Source organism: Marmota flaviventris, chromosome 15, assembly GCF_047511675.1.
Source record: "Marmota flaviventris isolate mMarFla1 chromosome 15, mMarFla1.hap1, whole genome shotgun sequence".
Classification (NCBI taxonomy): Eukaryota; Metazoa; Chordata; class Mammalia; order Rodentia; family Sciuridae; genus Marmota; species Marmota flaviventris.
The window spans coordinates 63,002,045-63,024,033 of NC_092512.1; the positions used below are offsets into that span (position 1 = coordinate 63,002,045).

The 21,989-nt window shown below is 36.8% G+C and overlaps 1 protein-coding gene across 1 annotated transcript in view; it reads right to left on the minus strand.

Moving 5' to 3' along the window:
* The window catches only part of Tox (thymocyte selection associated high mobility group box), a 299,896-nt gene that overhangs the window by 12,554 nt on the left and 265,353 nt on the right, over window positions 1-21,989 (minus strand). The window contains exons 5-6 of the mRNA XM_027932903.2: window positions 19,882-20,112; window positions 8,341-8,421 (exon numbers count right to left, since the gene is read on the minus strand). Coding sequence (XP_027788704.1) covers window positions 8,341-8,421; window positions 19,882-20,112 — 312 coding nt within the window. The remainder of the gene's footprint in view (window positions 1-8,340; window positions 8,422-19,881; window positions 20,113-21,989) is intronic.

Genomic DNA, 21,989 nt, shown 5'->3' on the forward strand with positions numbered 1-21,989 from the left:
ATTGTGCATTGTTACTTCTGGAAGGAAAATTCGTCCTGGTCCTTGCAGGTGATTAACTTATACCCTGAAGCATGAGATTTTATTGTCTTTAAATCACTATCTAGGCTTACAGAGCTGCAAATTTTATGTTAACAGTCATAAAATGATCCATCCCATTTGCAAATTCAGACTCTGTGTTTGTCTCAACAGCTCTCCATGGCATGAATTCTATGTTTACCTCATTCTGTATGAAGAAAAATCATTTCTTCACGTTTCCAATTCACTTTCCTTTAATGCAATCTGAGGGATTAAGTTTCTTTACTATCAATCATAGAAATAGAGAACTTCTTAATTTAATTAATATTGTTTTGTATTTTATATACATATAAAAAATGTATACTTTTATATGTATATATAATATACTTATATGTACATAATATATTATATATGTATGTATATATAATATATAATATACATATAAAATGTATATTGTATATACATATATATAGTATGCATATATGTGGTTTTTTTTTTAAGATTTTGTTATTTTGGTAGTTAATGAACTACTCCTTAAGGCAGAAACAAAAATCTCAATTTGATGTGTGGCCTTAAAGTAAATGAATCCTATTGCTTTTACTTAACATACCAGAATACAACCATCCAAATTCTGTCTCCTCCTGGGTTGGCACTCATGAGAAGCTGTACTCTTATTGCAATAATGCTGCCTTTTCTTGGGATATTTGGGAACTTCCCTACTGGAATTCTCTTCAGAGCCTGTGGGACACTGTTTTACATATCCTCAGACAACTCTTTGTCTTTTGATGGCAAATTTGATTTTTGGAAACAGCTAATAGTCAGTGGAAGCCAAGGCTGTGGGTTCCATGTAGGTGATGTTTGGGGAAAAGAATGAGATGTGAAAACTATGTAACAAGATTGATTTTCTAGTGTGGCTCATAAACTTTTCCTGACTGCAATCCTAAAAGAGGAGTTTCAAAAAATTTTTGAACTATGGGAGCAATAATAAAATGGGTTTGTAACCTCCCCTGGTGACTACTTTGAATGCAATACTCATTTGGGGAATTATAAATTCTGGTCTATGTGGTAAAATGAAAGTAGTTCCATGGCTTTAAAGTTATACATTATTTTCAGCATAATAATTCAGACTCATGTCTAAGAATTTCTTTGTCTATGGAAAAACTGTATTTCCTTAAGCTTTACTTAACAGCTCAACTGAATGTGACCTGCAATAATGTGTAAAAATTGCCTAAGCCAGGAAGCCCCACCCTTGCAATCACATATAGGGTTCAAAAGACCATTTTAATTAAGAAACCCTTAGAGATGAATATATTTCTGTTTACATTTAGATAATTTCTTATCTTTATAAAGAGATGAAAGGATGATGTAAAAATTATTTTTAATGTAAGCTTTTAAATTTCTTTATATCAAAGTAGTTTTAGTTTAGTTTTTTTTTTTTTTTTTTTTTTGAGGGGGAGTACTGGGGATTGAACTCAGGGGCACGCAACAAATGAGCCACATTCCAGCCCTATTTTGTATTTTATTTAGAGACAGGGTCTCATTGAGTTGCTTAGCACCTCACTTTTGCTGAGGCTGGCTTTGAACTCCAGTAAGATTGGCAGCCATTATGAAGCCATTATGAAGTCAAACAACAACAAGTGCTGGCGAGGATGTGGGGAAAAGAGTACACTTGTACATTGCTGGTGGGACTGCAAATTGGTGCAGCCAATTTGGAAAGCAGTATGGAGATTTCTTGGAAAGCTGGGAATGGAGCCACCATTTGACCCAGCTATTCCCCTTCTTGGTCTATTCCCTAAAGACCTAAAAAGAGCATGCTACAGGGACACTGCTACATCGATGTTCATAGCAGCTCAATTCACAATAGCAAGACTGTGGAACCAACCTAGATGCCCTTCAATAGACGAACGGATTAAAAAAATGTGGCATTTATACACAATGGAGTATTACTCTGCATTAAAAATGACAAAATCATAGAATTTGCAGGGAAATGGATGGCATTAGAGCAGATTATGCTAAGTGAAGCTAGCCAATCCCTAAAAAACAAATGCCAAATGTCTTCTTTGATATAAGGAGAGTAACTAAGAACAGAGTAGGGACGAAGAGCATGAGAAGAAGATTAACATTAAACAGAGATGAGAGGTGGGAGGGAAAGGGAGAGAAAAGGGAAATTGCATGGAAATGGAAGGAGACCCTCAGGGTTATACAAAAGAACATACAAGAGGAAATGAGGGGAAAGGGAAAAATAATACAAGGGGGAGAAATGAAGGACAGTAGAGGGGGTAGAGAGAGAAGAGGGGAGGGGAGGGGAGGGGAGGGGGGATAGTAGAGGATAGGAAAGGCAGCAGAATACAACACACACTAGTATGGCAATATGTAAATCAATGGATGTGTAACTGATGTGATTCTGCAATCTGTATATGGGCTAAAAATGGGAGTTCATAACCCACTTGAAGCAAAGTGTGAAATATGATATATCAAGAACTATGTAATGTTTTGAACAACCAACAATAAAAAAATAAAATAAAATAAAATAAATTTCTTTATATCAAAGTAGTTTTAGTTTAGTTTTTTTTTTTTTTTTGAGGGGGAGTACTGGGGATTGAACTCAGGGGCACGCAACAAATGAGCCACATTCCAGCCCTATTTTGTATTTTATTTAGAGACAGGGTCTCATTGAGTTGCTTAGCACCTCACTTTTGCTGAGGCTGGTTTTGAACCCTCAAATCAAATCCTCCTGCCTCAGCCTCCAGAGCCACTGGGAATACATTTGTGCTCCACTGAGCCCAGCTATACAAAGTAGTTTTGAAGCCAAATTAAAAATATGACCCAGTTAAATTTTCAACGATACACAAATCGTTCCTACTCCTTTGCACACCTATAATGCTAAAAATAAAATTAAGAATTGCTTACATTTATTAAGCGCTTCCTGTGTTCAAGATCCTGAACTACAGAGTTCATCATTAAATTTTTAAAATTTTATTTTATTGTGGTAAGTATACTTAATATGAGATCTATTCTCTTAAATTTTTAGGTGGGCAAAAATTGATTGTTTACTAGGATACAAGAGATCTCTAGAGCTAATTCATCTTGATTAGATGAGACTTTAGGCCTTTTGATTAGCAGCACCCCATTTCCACCCCAGCCTTGTGCAACCACCATTCCACTTTTTGAATTTCTACATTTGATTATTTTAGATACATCATAGAAGTGGAATTGTGTAGCACTTGTCTTTAGTGCAAATGACTTATTTCATTTAGTGCAATATCCTCAAGTGAACCATGCAGTTTATATAGATTTTCTTATTTTATCCTCCTGGAAATTCTATGACATAGATGGTGTCTTCTCTGTTTAACACTTGAGCAAGTTGAGTCATGTAACATCTAAGCAACCGAATGAAAACATGGAGTTAGAAAGTAGAAAACCTGGAATTTGAACCCATATTCCTTCATCCCCAGTGGCTCCAGACTTTTCTACCCTCTGAGCACTCCCCCAGTATGACAGTGGTGGTTCTTTTCGAGGTCCTCTAATATGGCTCCCTTAAACCCATACAGACAAACTCTAGATAGGGCAGAAGGGTGGGAGGGGAAGGAGGGGGCAGGGGGTTAGCAAGGATGGTGGAATGTGATGGACATCATTATCCAAAGTACATGTATGAAGACATGAATTGGTGTCAACCTACTTTATATATAACCAGAGATACGAAAAATTGAGCTGTATATGTGTACAAAGAATTGTAATACATTCTGCTGTCATTTATTTAAAAAAAAACCCATACCCAGGAGCTTGAGGGTACCTCAGAGACCTTCAACTCTCATTTATAAGCTTCTGCTTTTATATTTTTTAAGGAAAGAAATTGTTTAGTACAACAATTCCAGATTTCAGCAATGCCCCGATCTGATTAATGCTTCTAGTTTGAAATGGAACCTACAGCGAGAAAATGGACTTCGAGTCATCTCTGTCTTATGTCTAATTTCCACTGCCGGCTTGAGCACCCTCTCTGTTTTGCAGGTTTAATAAACTTGAATCCTCTCTTCTCTGCTACTACCTTTTCATCTTTGATATTTTAGCAATTATTTCCCCTTTCCCACCTCTCCCTTTAATAACTTACAGAGTGTAAAATTGGATAAATTATTCTGGGGTCTACCTAACTCTGTTTGCAGGACTCCATGCTCCTATTGATGGGTAATTGCAGCATGCTGGAACAGTGGGGAGTAGCCCAACTGGGCATTTCTGTCACTGGTTCCACATGACCAGGTGAAGCAGCCACTCTCCTGGGACAAGGTGGTACAAAGTAGTGGCTTCCAAACCCTTTGCAGGGCCGATTCCCTAAAGGTCTCTGGCTAGTCTCCAGATGCAGTGATGTGGTGTGACAGCTACGAGTACACAGCCTGCTGGGTTGTACTCTAAACTGTTCATATGTAAAAGGAGGCACAGAATTTTATCAGAGAGAATAAGAGGCACCAGTTCTAAGGATGCAAATATTTGACAATTGCTCAGGGTAGAGAAAAGCCTAGAACCTTTGGACCAGGACACTGAGGAGTCTGAGTTCTCATTCTGCCACTAGTGTTCTTTCCTCACCATGGGCAAGCTATTTAGTCTCTGCCCAGAGAGAGCAGGGCTCTATCCTACTGTGCAGGACAAAGTTGTGGTGGAAACCGAATCTACACAAAAAGCCTAGCACAGTGTACGGCCCCAAGGGGCACCCCAGTAGCAGGATGCCATTTGTATTTGTGATCTTACTGTGAAAAAAATTTCAATCCAACAATTTGCTGATGATATGTATGAATGTATCACTTGAAAGTACAAAGATGAGAATATTCATTTATTTTTTGGAAGGGAGAGGGAGGTAGATTTCAAATTTACTCAAGCCTGGGGTCATGTTAATGAATATGCTGTATTAGATGGCATATCATACATGTAAACTAAAGAACTAATGACTGAAAGGGGCGGAGAGCATTGTTAATCCCATGACAGCTTCAGGTTCTGGAAGAAGTAGCTAATTTTAGAGTACAGCTTCAAACTTCTAAGTATCAAGAAACATTCTACCAGAATCTCTCCTACCCATTTATGTCTCTCAGCACCTAGCCATCAGCCTGACATGGAACAGGTGTTGAGCACCCTGTGCTGGATGCAAAGCACATCCCAGAGAGGAAGCAGCAGACCCTGTGATGTGACTGCAAGTGACCAAGATCTACTGGCCTAGGAATGAAAAGCCTTATTTGGCAAAATGAATGCATTGCAGAGAAAATAGATTCCAAAATATGCAACTCTGGAGGAGTAAACCAGAGTTGCTCGGAAGAACCTTCGAAAACGAACACAGCATTCTAGTTAAAACAGTTTTTCGTGGGTAAGAATGACCTTTGAAGAGAGAATGACTTTGGGGAAATGGGGTTTGGCAGATGTAGCAGGGCCCATCAGAAAGACCAAGAATAGGACTTGGGTCACACTTCCCTCCCCCGCCCCCCGACAAAAAGAAAAGGAAGAAGGGCCAAGGAGTGGTTTAGATCAATGCCAACTTCATCACTCTGTCTCTGTTTACTTGAGTGCTACTCTTCCTCTTTAGTGAAATGTTGGGAATCAAACCTACTTCAAGGAGTAAGGCAAGAGTATTAAGGGAACTCCTGCACATAAAGTGATCCTTTAAAAATGTCCACCTGTTCATGCCATCCCCTACTGAAATCCACTCAGTGGCTTCCCTTCCAAGTGAGAATAAACCCTGGTTCCTTTTACCACCCTGCAAGGCATTTGTGAAGGGCTCTTGTCCACCTTCCCAGGTTCATCTCTATTCATGCTCCTGATCACTTAGCTCTGGAAATACCGATCTCCTCTTAACTCAGAGAGATGTTTTGCACCCCAAGTCTTTGCACTTGCTGAAGAGCTGCCTGTTTTACTTTCCCCTTAGTCTCTCTTTTTCTGCAAACTTCTGTCCTCCTTGGATCCCCAATTTCCATGTTACCTCTTCCAAGAAACTATTGCAAATCCCGCCCAACAGATCCTTTGCTTTATGCCCTTAGGTTCTAAAATACCTTGATTATTTATTAATTTAAATTTTCACTATTGGTCTCTCAATAAAACAAAAAGTTCTTAATGTCTAGGGAATGAATTTGCTGGTTCACCATTGCATCTTCTAAACCTGGCAAAGACCACATGCCCAGAAAAAAAAAATTACCAAATAAATAATGAATTAGTGGAAAAAAAATTTTTAAAAAATCAACAGAGAGCCTGGCTGTCACATGTGATTCCTTAGAATTTTAACTATTATATTAAGAAGAATTTTCTCTTTGCTGCTTTAAGACTTTTGGAATAGGGAAATAATTTAAAACATGGTAAAAAAAACCCCTATAATGTAGAAAAATATATGTTTATATATGAATGGCTATTATTTTTGCCTAGTCACAACTAAAATGGAAAAGAAATGAATTTTTATATATGTACCATATGCTTTGGGAGGGTAGCTTGGTACATTTTTCTGTAGGTGTGTAGAAGGTTATACAGCAGATACCTGCTCACATACAGCATCAAGAGAGTCATTTTTCCCAACCTGGAAAAGTGATTGTAACTTTCCTTCAATTTGTATACCATAATAGATAGTTGTACATAAATAGAGATTCAACAGCTCTAGCAAAATCCCCACTGCCAAAGAGAAGAAAAATGTCAGAGTAAGCTGTAAAAAAAGTGCTTGGTTTCTTAAATGTAGAAACGGCAATTCGCAGCATTTATATAAATTGCCATATACTGGGGGTTGCAGCTCTGAGGCTGAATAGTGAGAAAAGTTGCAGCTAAGAGCAAATCTGAGGACACTTGTTTTGGAAGTAAAGGCTTAGTCAGTACTATAGCATTCTGGCAATCTGCATGTCATTAACCAGAGTGCTTTGTATTGGGACTGGAACTTCCTGTATTGATTTTCTCATGTGTTAAAATGCTCTGAAACTCTATTTAAAATGTTCAAAAAGAAACTTATCTTGGATGAGATAGAGAGAATTCATTTTTTCCAAGTCTCCTTTATATTTGGCCCATCGATCTGTAGCAATATCAATATGAGTAATGACTGAAAGGATCCAACATTTGCTTATTTTTTTGTTATAATTTTATGTGCATTCCGTGTATTATATTTATGTATATTTATCCACCAAATTTTGTTATGAGTTCATGTACATTCTGTGAATTATATATGTATATTTATATGTACATACATATACATCTATATGTATGTGTACATATATATGTATATATACACACACACACACATATTTTGGTGTGTACACACACACACACACACACATACACATCAAAATGTGAAATGGTATCAGTAGAAAATATAAACAGCTTTAAAAGGAGTTAGATGAATTAGCAATGGTGAGCTCTAGCCTGAGACAATGCAAGAGAGTTAGAAGGTTAAATCACGAATACTAAGTTTTCTCATAGTGTCATATTTTAGAAGTGGAATAGGCAGTCGAATTAGACCAACACTACTGAAATTCCTTATTTGTATTTTGCCCTCTTTCTTATTTTTTCTGCATCAATCAATTCAGCACATATTTTCCTTAAAAAGAAGCTACTTTATATAATTATTTTAGAGTTGTTAGAATGGGAATGGATATTTGTGGATGAAAAAAGAAAGTATTTCATGCATGAATGAGATGAAGTCCAGAGCCCCAGGGCCACAATGAACAAATTAACAGCCAAGTCCAGACTTGAGCTGACACAGTGCCAAATCCTTCTAGACTCAACCCAGTCTTGCTGTGGTCACCTCCTTGAGGATTCTGCAAGGGGAAAATGCACTTTTAATAACACGAGACCAAACTGAGAAAATTCTTGAGTATTTCCAAGAGCAGGATTTGGTGTGTAAGATATTTTGAAGCACAAAACATTTTTAAGTGGTGTTTTTATTTTCAAACAAAATGATGTGATTTATTTCTTTCCCTCATGGCCAGCTTTTTTTCTTTAATCATGATGCAATGAGGCTGGAACTTAAAATAGTTGGCATCTCCTCAGTAAAGGCCAATGGGAAGGAGGGAGGTGATTTAAGAGTTGGGTATGGAGAAATGGAAAGTTGGTTCAGGATTAAGAATGTATCACAATTACTCTACCAAACCAAAAGTTCATACGTGGACAGCCTTTTATGAAAAGCCAAGAGGGTGAGCTCTGATCCTTTAGTGATGAACAAATATTTCCATAACTTATAGCTTTGTTTAGGATGGTATTTTTTTCCCAACAAAGAAGACTGTGCAGAATGCTAGAGTGATCTTTTATGTTTTTAAATGACTATCAAAGTCTGCACGAGATGGCCACAATCCGTCACAATACCACACAATTGCACGTTACCTTGGATACAAGGCTGGCTCTGTATGCTGCAAGTTGCTTCAGGTACTCCTTCTTTGCAGCCTCGGTTTTCTTTTTATAGACCTGTGACAACAACAAAGAGTCTTAAATTAGAAAGTGCATCTGCTTTTGTTTTCAGAGACATACAATACAGAATGATAATTGCACACACATACATATAATTATATAATAATATATATCTCCCTGAAGATAGTGTTTTCCCATGGAAACAAATTTGAAAGATCAGAAGTAGACAAGATAAGAAGATTAACAATGTTAAAATTTTACATTTTACATAATGCACATGAAAGGACTTTATCTGGGTTACTTTGAGAACAGAAGTAGTTGGCTTAGATAGATAATATTGATGAAGGTTCCCAAGGAAACCACACCTGAATAAATAATGTATTCATATTTATATGATGGACAGACAATTCCACAGTGCTGTCATATCCTAATATTTATGTTCCATGCTAAATACAAAAACAAAGAGAAATAAAAAATGACATATCATGTTCAATAAACCAATCAAAGGACATGCAATAGAGTTTGTAGTTTCATCATTAATTTAAGATTTTTAGCATTGAGGTTCTATTTTCAAAGACTCCAGGAGTCAGGGGTCACAGTCAAGAACACATGTGGGAGTGGAAGGGGACCCCAGCAGCTGAGGACCACATGTATGCCAGGCTTGCATAGGTCATGTCCCTTTCAACAAAACCACTGGAAGACAAGGATCTGTGGACACCTCATTTTGAAAAGGCAACAATAGTCTAAAATGAATTTCCGTTTATACAAGTTTTCAGTTTTGAGAGGAAATCATCTTGAAAATAAAAGTAAAATCATCCAAAATTGGGCCAAAGAATGGAAAAAGGATTTGCTTGCATGCTAAAGGTCACATTGCTAAATTAAACAGAGAGGGGTCGTTAGATTGCAAAGTGAAAGATGGGCCCAGTGAACACATGTGGTCATCTGCTGCCATTAAGCTTGATTCTTTCGAGGCTTTAGACTATATGTTTGGCAATCTTTTGAAATGAGCCCTCCAAAGAACAAAAAATTTTTCAACAATGGCTGTGGAAACTAAAATGTGTTTTCCTTGATGTGACTATTTTAAATTTCCCACATCTTGAATTTTACAGCAGGGCACAAGACTTTCATACTGCTCAGCTCAAAACCAGACACTGGTTAGTATTGAAAAGTGGCTTTAGAATTCCTCAGAGTATTTAAATATAAATTATGTCTAGAGACCAAATATCTGCTAGCTGGCAGGAGAGGTCAATTTCTGGTTTCTAATGATGACTGTGGGTTGCTGAGCCCAGTCTCCAACTGCAAAATTCAAAATGTGAGAAAAATTATTTACTCACGAATATTTTAATTACAGCAGATCATTTTATTTAAGGTAAACAAATGACTAACCTTGTCAACAGAATTATAATAAGACCCTATGAAATGAATGTGCTAATTATTCTCCTGTAGGTAGGCCTTTAGGCTTGACTTTTACACTTGGCATTTTGGTGTAATAAAGCCAATTTTAAAAAGCCTCAAGAATTAGTGCAATATTAATCATATGATCATTTGCCCTCACTACTAAATAGGAAGCAAAAGAAACTTTAAAAATTCTATTTAAGAGTTTTGAATTTTTTAAAGGGAAAAGGCAATAAATCTTTTGAGTCAAGTACAGAAGTATTTCAAAATTACAAGAGTATTCTAAATTATTGAACTGACTTATTGGAATTCTCATTCAAATCCCTTTTTGAAAATTTACCCAAGAAAACAGATAAATGCTAGGGTGGAGCAAATGGTTTGAACAATACTCCATATCTCTTTCATTTGTTGTTTTTAAACAAAAAAATAGTAGAAATCTTGAGACACTTCTGTTTATAATTTTTCCTTAAACCTCTTTCCAAGACACAATTTATAATTAATGACCTCAAACTGACAAAGTTTACATTTACTTTTAAAACCTTAAAACTGTTCTGAGAGGGTTTTCCTCCCACACAGATAGAAATACTATTGAGGACTTGGAAGGAAATATTTAGTAAATATATCTTTGATGGTAATACACATTTGTGTACCTTACAGAGTTGTATCATGTTTTTATTAATATGCTACACCAGGTGACCCCATCAGTTAACTGGGGTTCGTTTAGCTTCCAAAGGTAAACAGAACACACTTTGGTTGTCAGCAGCGCCCAAAGTGTCATTTCTAAGTAGCAGCAGATAAGATGATATTGCCAGATGGCCTGATTCTAGCATCTCTCATCTTTCTTTCATTGAGTTTCTATTGAAACAGCAACAGTGTTACTACGATGCTATCCTTTCATGGGGCTCCTGGCAGTTAACATTTCACAAAGTGTTAACTTTCCTGAAATTTGTTGATTAACAACCAGGGGAGAAAGGTGGTAACTCCATGCTTTTCAGGCTGAACATGTGCCCTGCTTTCACTCCAGGATCGATGTTGTTATGGGATACCTGACTAGCATTCAGAGTTCTCTGTTTTCTATAAATGGCTCCCTATTGGCTATTGATGATTGGCTATGTTGGGATCATTGTGTAAGTGCCTAAATGCCACTTTAGAAAAGAGTAAACTCATCACGTCACATTACATTGGATTAATGGATCCACTCTTTCCTGAATAGCTGCAGATGTTCAGAGGGAGAATTCAAAGGGGGGTAATTTCAGGAGGTATATTTCTGTAATTGTGTTTAAAGGGGAGTAGTCCAGATCAGAATTAAAATCCGAGGTGGTCTATACCACAATAATCAGAACCTCCACCTTTGAGAACTACCTAATGACTCCAATATACTACTCACTGTGTATTTCTCCTGATGTTACCTTTTAAAATTGGACAAGGATGTTGTTTGAATTTTATATTTAATGGAATTGTTCAAAGAGCTCAAATATAAGAGAATGATGCTAGTATGTAAGAGTTACAGACACACAAGGTAAGTGGGGGAAATTCTTATTTTAGAACATATTTTAAAATTTTTTTCAGTAAAATGTTCCCCCAGAATGTTTCAAATCTACCAAATGGAGAAAGTGCTCTATTTGAAGACACCACTAAGCTTGCAGGATTGCATTTGGCAATGAATGACCACCACAATGATCAAGTGCACAAACCTAACCTATGAGGATGGGTTTGATTTATGTCAAAGTTAAGTTTCAGAAAGAAACAGTCTCTCTCTCTCAGGGAAAGACAAATATTTTAAAGGTATGTGATTCATACAGTAAATATTAGTACTCAGTTGAGCTACAAAATGGCTTCCAAATGGTCCACAGCTGTTGGAAATAAAGTGCAAAGTTGGCCAGATGAGGATTTAAAAATCATAATACATCATTTATCATTTTCCCCCAGCTCATCCAAACACTTTTGAATTCATCCTGCCCTAACTTAGTTATACGCTGTGGTTTGTTATTCCAAGAAAGCAACCATATCCTATTTAAGGATTGCATCTCAGTGGTTAAACTAAAACATATATAATGGCTAAACTAAAACATACGTAGATACACATCAAATGGCAACTTTGGAGAATCTAAATCCTGTTCGCGTGACCCAGTGATTCACCAAGTCATTTTTAAAATGCACTAAATACCAGCATGCACATGTTTTTATAGGCTGATGATCTCTAATTAAAATCAGCAGTTCCTCATCAATGAGGACAACAGACTTAAACAGAAAAAAAAATATTATACAATTTGTCCTTTCATTCTTTCACTTTCTTCTCCTTCCCCAAACAAACAATCCATCCAACTCATACAAAAAAGCAACATCTTACAAATACCATTGAATTCTTTTTTACTTCTTTTCTGTTCTGGCTCTTATCTCTACTAGTGGTTTATTTCGACAGTTATTATAGTCATAAGCAAAAAAGTGTAAAATTCTTCCAATTCTGGATTCTATTCAAACACTGTAGAAAAACCTATTTTTTTTTTCAGTTTGGTTAAATTCTAATGTGATTTTCACAACAATTACCTATTTTAAAGGAAATGATTAGCAACATTGTTAAGTATAAAGAGGGATAATTTAATCACAATTCCCTGCTATGCTTTGGAAATTTAGAGTATATACCTTTGGCTAAGGCTGTTATTGTTTAGGTCAGCTGCAACAAGTGCATCTGTGTTGATATAGTGCTTAGCCCTTCACTGTGGTTAAATTTCTACCTTATGTTATTTGCTTGGCATTTTCTTAAAGACTCCAAATCAAGAATTTTTGCAAAGTTGCATTCAGAGGATAAGAAATAGGTAGTGTTTAAAAATGGGTTAAAAAAAAATCTTGCCATTGATCACTTTTGAGGACTTTTAATTCTAAAGGGTCTCAATAATATTGGTAAGATCTGTTTCTGGGATGGTAGGAAACAGAAGCGAGCTCCTAGCCTTAAAAAATGACTATAATTCATATCTGCTGATTTATTAAGTGAGGATGACTAGGTAGGTATGACATTGTTTAATTATTTTTAGCCAGTGGATTAAGTATCTGCTATGTTCCTACTATGTTGCAAGGTACTGAAGCTATGGAATAAAAAATGTATTTAAAAATTGTCTTGACTGTGTGCATTTTTTTTGTGTGCATGTGTCAGGCACTATATATGTACACACACACACACATGTATAATCTTTAATTCTTTCAATAACAATGTTGCATTGGTTGGGCACAATGGTGTACACTTATAATCCCAGCAATTTGGGAGGCTGAGGCAGGAGGATCACAAATTCCAGATCAGCCTCAGCAATTTAGTGAGAACCTCAGTAACTCAGCAAAAGGCCCTGTCTCAAAATAAAATAAATGAATAAATAAAAAGGAGTGGGGATGTAACTCAGTGGTAAAGCACCCCTGGATTCAATCCTCTGTTCCCCATCCACCCCCACAAATGAATAATGTTACATTGGTATTATCATGCCCATTTTACAGATAAGAAAGCTCATACTAGAATGAATAACCAATTTACCCAATATATTAAAGCCTGTATGTGGCAGGCAATACCATGGTGGGAATCCAATAAATCTGGCAAAAATACACATCCATCTTTGTTTGCTCAGTGGCTCTGCCTAGTGGTGAGAACTCTCTTTGATGCCTCTGTCAGGTACACAATCACAAGGTCCTGTATCTTGTTTACTGCTGAAGCCCCAGCATGCAAGGAAGTCTTTGGTTCATAATAGGTGCTCATGAAATGTAGTCATGCAACACTAAACAACAGGGTATGGTCTAAGAAATGGACCATTGGGTGATATTTTAGTATGGAGACATCATGGAATGCACTTAAACAAACTAAGACAACAATATCTCTAGGCAATATAATTTTATGGGACCATCGTCAGTTATGCAGCGCATGACTATTTACTGAGTGTATAATCCCTTGAAAAGGATTTTTTCTGTTATGAATCAGCATTAGCATGAGTGCCAAGGACAAATTGCTAAATTGCATCTTCTAAGAGAAGATACATCCATGGAAATAAGAGGTTTGATGGACAGATATATAACCTACCCCAAACATTGTTGCACATAATACATAAATCACAACAGACTTGAATGAGTATCAAGTTGGAGTTATCTCCCTTCATTTGAAATTCATGTAAACTTTCAAAGGAAATATCTATTCCAGCAGTGTATATGGAGTAGTGGCTCAGTGGTAGAGCACTTGTCTGGCATGTATGAGGCACTGGGTTCAATTCTCAGTACCGCACAGAAATAAAATAAAGGTCCTTTGACAACTAAAAAATATTTTAAAAAAGGCACTACATATGTTTGTACCCATAATGGTAAACAATAACCACAATGATGTACCAATACTTATGTATAGGTGAGTATCTGAGTTTAAGAAATAAAATACGCTCACCATGTTATGTTATACACTTTAATTTTTGAGTTTCAAATTGATGAAAATGAACGTCACTTACATGCTACAATTTTTCAATGAACAATTGTTTTACCTATCCTTTCCTCCTAGCCTTAAAAGAATGGAGAAACTAAATGTATGTGAACGGTCTAGTGCAACAGGATTTTCCTTAACCTTAAGTATTGTTGACATAAAATCCAAATTTTATCATAAGATAAGGGGGGGAAAAACCCGGCAGCATTTATGTAGTGGGTGTTTGAGCACCAGTGAGGAGTAAATGATTTGATTCTGTGGGCTCAGAGGATTTGTCAGCTGCCTCCTAAGTATAATTCTGGCTCTTCATATTCCTGCTGCTTCTAATTTAGCAGGACAGGCTCATAATTGAAGCAAATTAACTATTTACACTTGCCACTTCTACTAGGGAAGAGGACGCAGCGGCAGGGAAGAATGAGTAGGAAATTACATTCTTCCCACTTGTGTCAGATCTGCCCTTATATAAACACATTAACAGTAATTTCATGAGGCGTCAAACATAGGAATAAATACTGAGAGATAAAATAATGAGGTGCTGCTATTGAGCTGAACTGCTGTGGCTAATATCCTTGGATATGAATTATGCATCCTGAAAGAAGGCATATGTTATAGCACTCAGAAGGTTCCTCCGCAAGTGATATCTGCTCATTAGGCTCTACATCTCCAGGTAGATCCACTCCCTTCTTTTAGGATAGGACCAGCATTTATAGAAATACCTTCTCTCAGTCCCTGTGGGCTTGCTGTCCCCCAAAGCACCACACTCTGAATAGGCTTTCCACTCCGTTTTTAGCATAACAGCATGTTTATTTAGCTCTTTGGCTGCAGCTTTAAAGCCATTTAATGTAATGTAAACAAGAACATTTTGTTTGTAATTTGCTAAATGTCTCACAGCCCAACTGTGTCTCCAATTAGGAACTTAAGGTTCATTTAGTAATTTACATCTGGTTCTGATTTAAGATGACTTTCTGGGGCTAGAAAGGACTCAGGAACCCTTGATTGCTCTTTGGACCAAACTGTTCTGCTTCCAAGATGAACTGCCTTTTTAATTTTGTCAGGTTTGATTTGTGCTATATTGTCACCGTGGAACCCAGGTCCTAGCCTAGTATGACCAGAATCTGAAAACTCAGAAGCCACAGAGGTATATAAGAAATTTAGCTGGAATATCATTAAAAAAAATATGCTAAGGGTGGCTGAAACTCCAAGAAGCCTAAATACTTATTCTTTTTCTTTTTCTTTCTCTGTAGGTTCCAGTCAGTGGAAGATAAGTAGCAAAGACCAACATCACAGCATTATTTGTGTTTTATTCCCCTTTCTCCATCTGGTGCCTTTTAAACAACTTGGTATGCTTCTGAAATGGGCTCCTCATTGTCTTAGGAGTCATTAGCATTTAAAACCCCCGGTTGGAATCCCAAACACAATTCTCTTTCCATTCCAGATTCAGCACCATCTTCCAAAGTATTAAAATGGAGAGATCTCTGATATGTAGAGTTTGTTCAGTGGCTTTGGTAGGAATGATTCATGAGGGAGGTTTTGTGTTCCTGGAGGATTTTTATCGCTTCTTTCAGCTTCCTTTTGATTTCTCTTCTTTTGAAAGATTCTTTGCAGAAACCAAAGTACATATAGTTTCTCACCCGAATTGGATTCTGAAAAATCAAGATCTGCAGCGGCTTATTCCTGCCTATCCTCCACAACGAGGAGGAGAGGGTGCTGGGAACACAGGGCCTCTCTATTAGTCATGTTCCCTCTGGCTGTCAAAAAAACATTCAGTTGTAATCCCACTAATAACTGTTTTTCCTTAAATATTGTAATTTCCTGAGCCCCCCCCCCCAAAAAAAAGTCATCAATAATTTTTTTTCCCTTTTGCCCGGTTTGTGTTTATATTTGTAGCTATTCGTAATTGAGGGCTATTATGACAACAGGATTTTCAAACAATTGTGGCACGTGAGATCTTAGCCTTCTACCCCAACCAGCTGCCTACACAATGATGAAAACACCATGTGGGTTTGTTCTGTAACATGCATGTTTGTCCAATATTATGAGGTTTAATACTAAGCCTCTAATCTTCTCTAAGAATATTCCTTTAAAAATACATAGCAGTGTGCACGCTCCCCAATTTGAATATTAAATGAGAATAAAGCACAATTAATTTAAGTTTGAAACAGATATTATGGTATGTTGGCACCATGAGTCAACATAAAGGGAGAGAACAGGTGGTAATAGAGCATAATAACACTTTGGGATGTTTTGCTGAAATTTCCTGGTTGCCCAAATGTGCCTTTGAGGGAGGCTTGTTTGCTTTGCTGGCAACTCTTGCAAACTGTTGGGGACTGCTGCAGAGAGGTGGCCTGTCTGATGCAACATGCTCCCTTTTGTAAGCAGCGTCAGATTTCATGCAGTTGACCCTCCTTTGCTTGTCCCTGGGATGGGCCTGTATCTTGTGTGTGTCATAAACCAAACCTTTTAGCATAATCTGCAGTCTTTCTTCTTTATTAAGCAAGATCATCTTTTATGAGGAAGGAACAGGCTATGTCAAATCCCTATTAAGTCAAAGGAGCATCAGGCTTGGGGATAAACCATCTTAGGGTGACCCAAATTGCTCCCAATACCTTTTTTTGCTAACTCTCAAATAAGTATTCAAATTTTAAAACATTTACTTTTTATATGAAACAAAACATGGAGTTATTGCTTTCAAAGTATGTTCCAAAACAACCTTGGTTGAACTTTTGTTAGCAATTGGATTTTGATTCTGAGATTGCTTTATAATACTTAATGAGTTATATAGGTCACCTATATGCAATTTCATCCTTCATCTATAAAAATGAATTCTCCCCCAACTATTTACATGAAGAGAGATCCCAAAGGTAGACTGGTTGTGAGTTACTTACTAATTTAGAAATAAAATATAACAGAAAAAAGGGAAAACATTTGTCATTATATATATGCCATTAAAAATCATAATTGTGATCTTGTCTACATTAGAAAGGCTTGGCCTCAATTTTGAAAACTAGAATAGGAGAACGAGAATAATTTCTCTTTTTAACATCACAGTTGTTCTTTGGGTCAATCTCATGTTCTTTGGGTCTGTAAATACCTTATATGGTCAGACAGAAAGGATGTGGGATATGATCTTAATGTTCTCTTCTTTCTATTTTACCTAGTACCCTTAGTGGTACTAGGGATTGAACTCAGGACTTTGCTTTTGCTAGGCAAATGCTCTACCATGGAGCCTCCTTCTTGCTATATAAAAAACAAAAAGCCATATTACAATGGACTTGGTGGGAAGAAATCCACTGATTTTTGTAAACTGCATTAAGGAACTATCTGCTTTTTATCATATGAACATTATTCTTTTCCACCAGAAACAACAGGTACTTCTTTTTTAATATAGGTAATATAAAGGACCAATCCTAGACTAGGCAAAACCTTCACCAATCTTCCTCTTTTAAAACCACTGATCCTGAATGTGGGAAATAATTAGGAAGACTGGGATCAGAGAACTAGAAGTAAGATGAATGTTAGTAGAGGCGACTGACATTCCTTAAAAGAAGGCTTCTGACAAAAGTAGAAGCCAATGCAGCATCAAGGAGCCTGGGAACAATATTCCTCATTCAGTCACCAAATAAATATTGGGTAGGAAAGAGGGGCTGAGCAGGAAATCATGCCTATCTTCTCATGAACAAGAGTTGCTGCATGCAGTCCTTAGGGAAGGAAGTTGCTTTCTGGAAGTTTCTTTCAGGAAATTCTATCTCAAAAAGGAAAAAAAAAGTTTAAGTGTACTGAAGCTGAGTGCATATCCAAGAATACACAGAGGGGTTACTGGAGCAGAGAGAGAGGTGTGTCCTTACACATGACTTCATGGGTAGGACAAGGAGGCACTAATGTGGAATGATTCAAGAGGGACAGAGTTGGGATTCCTGGTTCCCATGCACTTAGTTTGTCATTCAGCAATGCTCTACTAAGAGGAGGACTGAAGTCTCTCTGTACAATTCCTCCTTGATTCAAGTCCAACAGCCACTGGGAACCATATCTCAGAATTTGGGAGTAGAAAAGCAAATTGATCTGAGTTAGAATAGAAACCAGCTCTAAAATCCTGAAACAACTATATTAGGTTTTAATTAGAATCACACAACACAATATCAACTATCCTATTAACAGGGAGATGGATATTTTAATTCAGTACACAGAAAGTTTCAGTGGTGTGTTCTCCATCCTCGAAGATGGCTCTTACAGCACAGTGCTCCATAGGTCAGGAGCCTGTACTCTCCAATGAAGGCATCCCTTCAGACTGGTAGTCTTGGAACAAACAGAAGACAGAAGATAGCTTTGACATAGGAGAGGGGAGCCAAAGGGCCAGGTTGTATGTTTCCTTAGCAACTGGTTTAATCATTATGATTATTATTGATTACAAAGAGTTCGTCAGGAAAAGAACTGAAAGTTAAGTGACAAGTTTTAGTCATAGTAATTTCATGTATCAGTCATGTAATCTTACACAAAATTTCAACACAATAGGACTTGTTCTCTGCCATATCTCCTGTGTCTAAAATAATGCCTGGAAAATAAGTGCTCAGCAAATATGTCTTCATAAACCAATGCATTTAATTTACTGGGCTCCATTTCACAGTCTGCAAAATTTGAATACCCATGAGTATTGAAGAGAGCAAATGAGATAATGAATAAAAGGGCTTAATAAAAACCTAGATATTATAGATGGTGACATATAGTCACAGTATATAGATTCTTCTAGATGCATAAATAGGTTTGAAATTTTCTGTTTTTTTTTTTTTTTACCTACTTTTCAGGACATGGTGAAGAGAGTTAAGTGTCTCTATCAATAACCAAATATGATCATTAATGCAACTCAGTATTTTGCAATGCACAAAGTACATCTGCATAGTCATTCCAATGACTTATTTTAATGATCATGCTTATTTAGTGTTTTCTTTTTGACAATAAGTGTCTACTTAGTGATAATGCACATCTAGTTCCTGGTTTTGATGTAGGGTATCAAAATGGCTTCTTTGTTAGTGTGGCTATATCTGTTCACTGAATTCTCATTCTGTCTCTATGATCCTGCATCCACTTTAAGTTCTTTTGAGCTACTTTGCTGTTGCCACCATGTGTCATTTGGTCCTCAGTTACACTATGACAATCCACAAGAGAAGGAAAAGGCTGGCATCTGGTCCCAGTTAACACAACCTGGAAATGTGGTATAAATAAATATGGGGGGTTGAATAACACCATAGAGGTCTTTAGGAAATGACCATGGGTAAGAACCCTTCAATTTGAGGTTCATTTTGCAAAGAGCAAAGAGGGTTTTGATGGCAAAAGGGTAAACAATAAGTGCTGAAGAGAGGTGTGGACAGTTCTCAAAATACTTTAAGGACTTTTTTAGTCTTTATGATCACATTGGCAACATTGAGGAATGAGGTAATCCTGGCTGGGATATGCAGAAGTCCTTCCAAAAGTAACTACGCTACATAAACTTTGAGACTAAGCAACTAACATGCTGTTTATAGAGGAATGATAAAATTTATATGAACATCTCTTAAAGTCTGGTTCTGACGGAGCACATTCTCAGCCACAGAAGAATTTACCCAAAGCCCTCAGAAACCATCTCTTGAAGAGTGAATACATTGTCTCAAATCACGTTGATTACCTCTCCATTTTGAATCCCTTCTTACCTGTTTTTGCTCTTCTCCTAAACCATCCCACATCGAAGCCACAATTTTAGAGACTTCTCCAAAGGTAGCATTTGGATTTTGGCCCTTGATGGCAGCCTGAGTATCACGAAAGAATAACGCATAGGCAGACACAGGCTTCTGAGGCTCATTAGGGTCCTTCTTCTTCTTCTTTTTGGGGGTTTTGGGTTTTTTCCCTATATCAGAGGCAGGCCGCTTCTCTCCTCCATTGATCTGAAACAAAAATCAACACACAATTGTAGAGGAACAGAAAAATTGTGGCCAATGTTGTTGTCTCAGCTAAAACTTCATATTTGAGGTTGGGGATATAGCTCAGTGGTAGAGTGCTGACCTAGTATGTAAGAACTGGGTTCAATCACTAGCACTAGGGAAACACACGCACGTGCACACACATGCACACACACGCACAAAGAAATAATCCTTTTGTATTTCGTGTAGTCTTCATATTCATCCTTCTCCATATTCATATTCATATCTTCATATTCATTCTTCTCCCAGCTCAATTTACATAGTTCTAAAAAACTTTAGTGATGAATGTGAAGGCACATCCCTGTAATCCCATCTATTCCAAAAGCTGAGGCAGGAGGATGGCAAATTCAAGGCCACACTTGGCAACTTAGTGAGACCCTGTCTCAAAATAAAATAAATGGCTAGGGGGTATAGGTCAGTTTTAACTAGCATGTGCTAGGACCTAAGTTCAATCCTTGGTACTGTATAATAATAATAATAATAATAATAATAATAATAATAATAATAATACTTTTTACAATATTGCTCCACAATTAAGTATTATACCTAACACCTAACTCTTTTTCTTTTTCTCTTTCAGTGTAACTGTGGCAGTAGCAAATTTCTTTTGTAGTGATGTGATTGCATGAGCAATCTAACTTGCTTCTGGAGAGTTCATTCTTATCTTCATAATTATTTTAAAACCATAAGGGCAACATGTCAAGTAAGTAAAGTCAAATGGTTTTTCACTTTACACTTAGGTCTATGGAATGCTGTTGGGAAAACCTAGCAATGCTCATAGTGTAAAGAATGGCATAATTTTGACCCTAGATCCATGCAATTATGGAGAAGTTCTATAATCTGCATTATCCTATGCAATAGACACAAGTCATAGGAAGCCAATGAACGTTTAAAATATGGCTTCAGGAAATATGGAACTAAATTTTAGCCTTATTCAAATTCAAATAGCTAATGGCTACCATATCGAAGAATGTACCTCTGAAAACTAAATTTTAGAGATTTATAGGACAACTTTTTACTCCATTTAAAAATAGATTCCATGTTCTCCCATTGTTTCACGGATGACTATGTGGATAATTTTAATTGCTATTCTGATAAAATGGTGGTGGTGGGGAACCACTCTTGATGTGTTTAAGACACTTATGTCTGAATATCATCTTTTTTTACTTGACTAGATGTGATCTCACTTCAACCAATTCTATGAAATCAGGAATTAAGGCTATGATTTCTTTCCATTGATAAAAATTATATGAGTCAATAGAATACATACTAGTCCTGTAAATGACGAATCCTTTTCCACATGCCACTTCCACCAATGTAAGTCCCATGTGCACTATTTCCTGACTGAGTGGCCATTGCCATTGCAGATACTCCATCATCCACTGTTGTGGTAGTTTTCACTTTCTCCTCTTTGCAGATATAATGTAATATATATTTGATCCACATAACTTGCTGGGTGGGGCATTTGTATAAAATAATTGCCACCATTTCAGAAGAATGATCTACTAAGAAACCTGTGGATACATCAACAGATCTAGCTCCATGCCCTCCTTTTACTTATTATTTTTATCTGTGTTCTTTTCATTAAATTAGTTGTTCTGGGCCCTTGTTTCTTCTACTGTAAAACAGTTGCAGTACCATTTTATGATCACTGAGGTAGCATATAGTTATATATTTTAAAAAAATGTTAAAGACATTCAAATATTAATTATGATGCCTTAGAAGATTTAAAAATAATTCATTGAATGGAAAGAGATGACCCTCATGTTGCATACCTTATGTTCAGTTTGAAAGATATGCCCAAGTTCAAACAGAGATAGGAAGGAAGCTAAATGAGTTCT